We start from the raw sequence: 8,037 nt of genomic DNA on the forward strand, positions 1-8,037 counted from the left end.
GCATGGCAAAATATTAGACATGATATTAGGTTATTTGTAAAAATTTCAAATTTCCATAAAGATTGAGGTTTTTGCAACAAACGACCGGTAAAATGAAAATAAATCCACCCGCAGACATTTGATTCACCTTTTCTATTGCAGAGGTTTACAGACTGCAAACATTTTGCAGTACTTGTATTTTTTTCAAGTTTACATATTGCACGAACATAAATCTCTAAAGTAAAATTTAAATGAACATAAGACAACTTTTTAATTTTTGTCTACGAGTAATCTTGAATAAAATAGACCATTTGAAAGCTATTAACTAACTAAACATAAGATTTAAATGCATTTACACTTTATCATAATATAATTCAAATTTAAAGACAAACACAACACTTGATCACAATATTATTAGCTCAACCAACTTAGTTCAACAATTAACAGAAAAAAAAATCATCCAACTTAATATCCACAAATCACAATCCCCATTATCATATTAATTCAAAAATAATAATAATAATAGTAATACTTAAAGTATAAATAAATAAAGCTGACAATAGACTATTTCCAAAATTTTGACTGAGCTTGGCATGAAATTCGCGTGTTTAGCAACAAAAGTCATATTCACAATAAAAGTCGATAAAGAATATGCAGATATTTGTTTGTAGATGTTAGACAACCTTTTTTTTTTATGATGTAAAAGTAATAGTTTTGTTAACCTTTTTGCCTTATCATCCATCCGTAATTATAAAAATGTTACACAAAAAAAAAAAAAACAGTAACAGTAAACAGCATTACAAGTATCAATGACTACTTTTACGAATACGAATTTCCACGTGACTCTTCAATGCTCTACAAAAAAAAAATTGAATTATATAATTAGTCAAGATTTTTATAAAATCCAACAACACTTGTATATAAAAATAATAATAATAATAATAACAGACCAGTCTTTTAAATGATTTGCTTTGAGAAGCTCCTCCATTCTCATCTAACTTAGCACGATCCAAAGCCTAATGCAAGACATAGCAACATACTTTCATATTCTTTTTATTTTTTTCTTATAACTTTAATAAAAAAAATATATATTAATAAGAAAAAATGTTGTAATTGAAAAAAAAAAAAAAAAAAGTAAATTGATATTTCTTTACTTGGATTAATGATTCCACTCGTCGTCTCATCCGAGTATGCATAAATCCTTCAGAACACTGTTACCAAATAAATACATAAAATAAAATAATGAGAAAAAAAATGTTAAATTAAAATTGAAAATTTTTCATCTGGCCCCACAAAATGGACAAGTTACAATCTTTATCAATGTAACATTTGTCAAATTGAAAAACATACCAAAAATGTTTATTCTATAATTGGTTATATATATCTTTGAAACTATTTTCTTTGATTGATAGGAAATTGTCAGAAACGTCCCAATACTTTCGGAAAAGTTTCACTTTAGTCCCAAATTATCATTTGTTGACTAGAAAAGTCCCGATTATTTGATTTTACACGATAAAAAAAAAAAGTATTTTTCTTTTTGTTAATTTGAGCCAGAATGAAAAAAATCAGGACTTTTATGTTCAAAAAATAAATTTTATTGAAAAATGGTGATATTAAACACTTAAAAATATTAAAAAAAAAATGTGAATATATAATTAGAAGCAGAAATGTGACCTTGACATGATAATTGACATATGCATGGAATGTTGATAAACTCCAAACTGTTTTGTCCAATTTCTTTCCTTCTACATGGCGTGTTGAGATAACTGCATTTGTTAAAATATATTAAATATGTTTCTTTATTTATTCATACATAAATCTAACAAATATAAATAAACCCAAAATTCATAAAATTTACCAAAAGAAACAAAACCAGCATTTGCAGATAAAGCATGTTCAGGAGCTTCTTTGAGTTCATTAGGAGGTGAAGAAGACCATAAACAAGCAGGGGCATTATTAAGTCCAGCTGTACGTCTTGCTTCCACAAATTCCTTTATAAAAATTTATAATTCTTTAATTACTAACAACAATAACCTTAAAAAAAAAAAAAAAAAGTATTTTCTTTTGAACAAAACCTGAAGGAATGATGCAGCAAGAACAGTATCAATGGAGTCATTGAATCTCATTGGGAACACTACAGTTACCTTTTCAATCTGTAATTTATAACAAGTTTTTAATCTGTTAAATATGGAGTAATGAAGTTGTTATTGATGTTTTAAAGAAAGTTACATATATTGAAAAATGGAGCTTTGAACCTGAGGAACAATGAAGAAGGATTCATTAGGTCGATGGAGAAGGGGGACAAGGACACCAACATTAGGGGGCACAGACCTTGATGCAAGTCGCTTCAAGATTACTCTTAGTGGGGCCCCCATTACCACTTCTCTCACAGATGCAATCTTTACCAAAAGATTTTGCTTCATTTCTGTATCATGAGAAGTAACAGTTTCATGTAATCATGTTACAGAGAAGAGGAAGAGAAGAGAAGAGAAGAGAAGAGAAGAGAAAGAATCGAACCTTCAAGTGAAGGAAGTTTAGACAAGTTGAGTTTAACTGTGAGATTGAAGCCATCTCTTGGAGGATCAAGGATATGAACAACACTACCATATGCTGCTTTGATTGCTTCAATGGCTCCAAATGGAAGGCCACCGGAGAATTCAGTCTCTGGAGGTGGAGTGGGGAGGGATACTGATAGATGTAGAAGATGTGGATTCTTTATCGATGCCTGAAACCATTACTTGAATCAATGGTTTTTTAATAATTGATTAAGAATTCAAATGTTCCGTATCGACTATACCTGAATATGGTAACGAACGTCATCGAATTCAACCCAGTGGCAATCCAACTCGACTCCTTTCTCGATACTGGTATTAGGTATAAGAATTATGAAGCGAAAAGGGTAGATTTGGAGCTGAAAATTGATAGAACTTACTTTTGAACGCGGTTTGTTAAGATCTGGAGGAGGTATCTTGACTGAGATTGAAGTAATATCATCGTCTATCTCTGTGTATTTGTGCGCTCGCTCATGCGTCTTTCCGCATCTTCAATTTCTGATTTCTTTTTTGACTTCACATGGAGATTGAGGAATCGGCTTCATTCTCGTCCATCATAGCGGATACCTAAGAAGGTAAATATATGGCGATCAAATTCATCGATGAACACTGTCGAATTAATTTGAATGTGAATGAAATGGTCCATTTCTTTCAGCAATTGTGGAACAAAATCATAAATGATTTAAAAATGAATCAAAATAAACGATTAAAAGACAAAAAGTAATCAATGTGCAACCTCATCTAAAAACTAGGGTTTAAAAAATAGCCATGATCGACTTAGCCAGACGGGTTTTGTCTGCTTCCAGAATTCAACAAGCAAAAGTATTTCTGATTTGTAAAGTTAGAGATTCATGATCTTGAAGACTATTCACGCCACTCTATATTCTTTACCCGTTCCAATTAGTTTTAGGATACCCAATTGGTTACCTTAGAAGATGGACGACGACGGAGACGGCGGATTCCAGAGAGAAATGAAGAAGAGTAGCGTCGGCGAAGGAGAGTCGGGAAACGGAGAAGATGAATCGCGGCGGAGCGATGTTCGACGGGGACAGCGACGATAAATCGGAGAAGGCGTTGAAACGGAGAGAATGAGGTGAAGGGCGGTGGTGCTGCTGTGAGATTAGAATAGAACGACGGTAATTAAGATTACTCAATGTTCGTACAACGATTAAACACCGAATTTGTTTTGGATTTTTACTAATTGAAAAGAGTCTTAAGTTATTTATTATTATTATTTTTTTAAGAAGGTAGAATATTATTTTTAATTATATTTTTATGATTTCTCGTTTAATAATGTTATTTTTTGATGGTTATAAGAGATGACGTTTTCAAGATAGATTGTGGCAAAATAAAGAATAGTTAAACTTAAACCTAGTATGGATCAATTATCGAAATAACAATAATTAATACTTTTTTTTTTCTTCTAAAAATCACAATATTGTCATTTTTCCCTTGGCCCTTGCAACGTCTCTTGGACTTTGTCCATTGATAGTCTCAAAGATTGTGGTCCTTCTAATTTCCTTTCTTATTGTATGTTTGTGTTAAAAAACCAAATGAACACTAATAAGTAATAGTTGTGAAATCGGTATATTATACGGGTTGATTAAAATAAAATGTTAAATAGAAACGATTAAATGAAAATTTTATTTGAATTTGAAATTTAAAATAAATAAAAATATGAGAAAAAAAAACATGCAAAAAATAAATTAATTAAAATTATTGTTTAGTTATCAGACCCGTATACTAAACAGGTTAACTATAACAAAATGTTAAACACAAAAGTTTAAACTGTAAATTTATTTGAAATTAAAATTGAAATTTAAAATTTAAAATTTGAAATTAATATAATTATTATGGTAGGTTTAATTTATGGAAACTAATTAATAATATATTAGAAATGGAAAATGAAATAAATGACAAGTGGAAAATAAATATATCTCTAAATTATGACAAAATGACATGTGGCAAATTGAATAAGAGAAGGATATGTGGCAAAATCATTCTCATTTATTAGGGTAGATTGTTTCATCTTTTGTATCGATCATTTCGGATAAATTGTGTAAGGTTGTCTTAGAAACCTCATTTATACCGTTTGTGATTATATCTTAGTTTAGGATTGTTGATTGCATGTGAGTTAACTTGTTATTTTCTGTTATTTTCTGATAATTTTAGAGAAAAAAAAAAAACTATTATGGCGAAAAAATTGTGTAAGGTTGCCTTAAACCTCAGGTATACCACTTGTGAGTATATCTTATTTTCTATTTATGATTGTTGATTACATGTGAGTTAATTGTTATTTTCGGCCAAATTCCATAGTTATTTGCCAAAAAAAGCTAAAAAAAATTAAGAATTAACTAAAATCATAGTTTTTCCTTAATGGATCGCGGGTTTCGTGTAAGTTATGATTTCGTGAACAACTAAATTTTGGCATTTTCTTCCAATTTTAAACACTTATAACTTTTTCATATTGACTCTATTTTGGCTGATTTTATTTGTTGTGGATTTCTTGTTATTAAACTCAAAACTACCCGACTTGTTTTCTTAAAATTTGATCTATCAAGCTTTAAATATAATATGATGTACACTTACAAATAAAAACCAATCAACATAGCACTTTCCAAATACTATATATATATATATATATATATATATATATATATATATATATATATATATATATATATATATATATATATATATATATATATTTTATCTAATTATACGTTCCTTTTGCATTATATTCATTTTCACCTCAACTACACATTACAACCCTTACGTTACATTTTTATGCTTGTATACCTAATTTCAATAGCCCCAAAACATGGGTGTTTGTCATTTTCTGAAACTTCTTTGTTTCCCTAATACTTTTGCTTCTTTTCACTATATGCATTATAGACTTTGAAGAAAAAGTAGAAAATTTGGTGAACCAAATTTTTTTCCACAAAATGACAAACACCCATGTTTAGGGCTATGGAACTCGGGTATACAATCATAATAAATGTAATCTAAAAGTTGTAACATGTAGTTGAGACGAAAATGAATATAATGCAAAAAAAGAACCAAAGTAATTGGATTAAGAAAAAGGAGTGATTTTATATTTTATAGACTTAAACAATACAAAACTATAAAATATAAGTGTTCAAAGTTGGAACACATACCAAAATTAAACCAAATGGCAACCCAATACACAAAATCACAGCCCAATACAAGAAATCGAAGTCCATTAGATCCCAACTATGATTTTAATTTCTTATTTTCATCACTTTTTATCCAAAACAACATTTTTCAGATCACGTTGAGTCCAAAAGTAACCTGAAAATTGATTCAGCCCTTTACTCAAAAGAAATTCTGTAGATCATTGTTAAAGATATCAAGAAAAGCATCCATTTGTTTCACCGGAAGTGACAACCCAATTTCAAGATCTTCAGGCGATTCTTTCCCGGCGTTAACTGAAATCGAACCATTCCGATCTATCGACACAGTCTCATACTTTCTCGGCCTCCCCCACCCAAAATCAACATCGTAAATCTTCAACTTCGGAGTTCCAGCCACCCCAATCTTCGCCGGAATCTTCGCCGGAGTCTTAAACATCAGTTCAAACCATAATTCAGCGTCTTTAACCCCTCCATCATTCTTCTTCACCGTTTTACTTATAGCCTCTCCAATGGATTCAACAGCAACAAGAAATCCTTTGCTTCCCGATAACATCATGCTCTTTGTAATCGCGACACAAGATCCTACACAGTTTCCGAAATAGGTTTCCGAGAGTGGTGGATCCATCCGACTCCTGAAATTCGCTAAGCATACAAACCTTTCCAACTGATCATCTTCATCGTTTCTTTCTTGAAATCCAACACGAGATTTAGCTATACAACTCCATACATAACCACATGTTACTGAAAACGACGATATGTATCCAGATGTTGGAAGTTGAATGGATACCCATTTCTTCATCAAACTGATTCTCTCTTTCGTCAAGAAAAACGTTGCTCGAACTTTAGAACTCGGGCCAACAAGATCAAGAATTTGATAATCTGCATTCAAAGCTTCAACACCAGGTTGGTTCATGAAGATTTCGTCTAAAGATTCTGGGTATTTGAGAAGTCGATCGTAAAACGGAAAAGATCCATTATATGTATCATGTTTAGCAATCGAGGTCCACATCTTTAGGAAATCGAACTTGGTGGTTGCATCACAAAGAACATGGTGATTTGTGATCCCAATGGAGAAACCCAAGTTCTTGAAATACGTAATCTGAACTGCGAAAAGAGGGATGGAGAGAAATTCGGATGCTTTAGTGACATGACCTAATGGAGGAACAAGAGGATAGAAGTTGCCACATGCTCGAGGGTGGTTTCCTACAAGATCTTCGAAATCGAGATGAGATTCTGCGACTGTAAACTCGACAGAATCGCCATCAACATGACGGATTTCTGGTTTTGTTGGATTAGGAAAGACGATTAAGTTGCTTGCGAATGGGAAAAAATGTTGAAGAGTGATGGATAATGAGTGTTTGAGAATGGGAAGAACTGTTTGGATGAAAGAAGGTTTAGAATGTGGGAAATTGTAAAAGAAAAGTTGGTGAATCGGAAAGTGGAACAGCCATATGATGTCGAAGAAAGTGAGGGGTAGTGACTTCTCGCCGACGGTGGCCGACGGCGGAGATATTCTGCAGGTTTCAAGGACAGTCAACATATGGATACGGGTGTCGGCTGTTATTTAGTATTTACATATGGACACGACTTTAACGTGTTGATTTTTCAAGTCAACTTTTTTGTTATTTTTACTATTTGGACTTTGGAGACCACTTTAACATATGGGGCTTTTTCAATTTCCAAATTAAGAAATGGTGTGATCGGCCCATCTACTCACCATTTTTTAGTTTATATCTTGCATAATAAATTACATTGGTCTTACCATTTTTAATTGTTATTTTGAAATGTCATTATATTGGATATGCACTTTTAGCAAGTTATATCATCGAAATTATCTCACTAATAAATAATAATAATAGTAATAATAATAATAATAATAATAAAATAAAAAATATAAGGCTGCACGTGTGAGAAATTTTCCTCACTTTTTGTCTGTCACGTGATTTTTTTTTCTCGCCAAAAGCCAAGGTGTACGTGGGAAATGTTCCTTTATTATTTTTTTTAAATAAAAATAATTGATTTTTATGATTTATATTTTTTTAAATGAGTAATAAATATACAATTAATTAAAAATAAAAACGACTACATTGATTAAAATAAAAGTTACATAAAAACCTAAGATTTGAATAATTAGAAAAAAACAAACAACAATCTACCGAAAATATTTTTGCATAATCTGTTCATTTTTCTTCAAAATGAGCTCCAAAGCCGGTTTCAAAAGATGGTCAGTGTTTTCCATCAAGAACCTCATATTCTCCATTTCTTATCTCTCCGCACGTTCATCCTTTTTTGCTTCTTTTTTTTTTCTTTGTCGAACGTCAAACGTTTAGTGAAATTAATATTATATTGAT

The 8,037-nt window shown here is 31.2% G+C and overlaps 2 protein-coding genes across 2 annotated transcripts; both read right to left on the bottom strand.

The window, feature by feature from the left end:
* Nucleotides 1-450: 450 nt before the first annotated feature.
* LOC111893659 (actin-related protein 2/3 complex subunit 2A) lies at nt 451-3,699 on the bottom strand. The gene is made up of 11 exons (XM_023889728.3): nt 3,459-3,699; nt 2,912-3,098; nt 2,777-2,843; nt 2,497-2,704; nt 2,235-2,404; nt 2,055-2,132; nt 1,838-1,970; nt 1,654-1,745; nt 1,134-1,190; nt 930-995; nt 451-834 (listed from the first exon to the last, which is right to left on the bottom strand). The coding sequence occupies exons 2-11, from the start codon at nt 2,971-2,973 to the stop codon at nt 799-801; spliced, it is 969 nt and encodes a 322-aa protein (XP_023745496.1). The 5' UTR covers nt 2,974-3,098; nt 3,459-3,699; the 3' UTR covers nt 451-798.
* Nucleotides 3,700-5,604: 1,905 nt separating this feature from the next.
* Nucleotides 5,605-7,289, bottom strand: LOC111893650 (malonyl-coenzyme A:anthocyanin 3-O-glucoside-6''-O-malonyltransferase). The gene has a single exon (XM_023889711.2). It carries the CDS (start codon nt 7,224-7,226, stop codon nt 5,868-5,870), a length of 1,359 nt encoding a protein of 452 aa, XP_023745479.1. The 5' UTR covers nt 7,227-7,289; the 3' UTR covers nt 5,605-5,867.
* Nucleotides 7,290-8,037: the final 748 nt, after the last annotated feature.

This window comes from Lactuca sativa, chromosome 8, assembly GCF_002870075.4.
Source record: "Lactuca sativa cultivar Salinas chromosome 8, Lsat_Salinas_v11, whole genome shotgun sequence".
NCBI classification, from domain to species: Eukaryota; Viridiplantae; Streptophyta; class Magnoliopsida; order Asterales; family Asteraceae; genus Lactuca; species Lactuca sativa.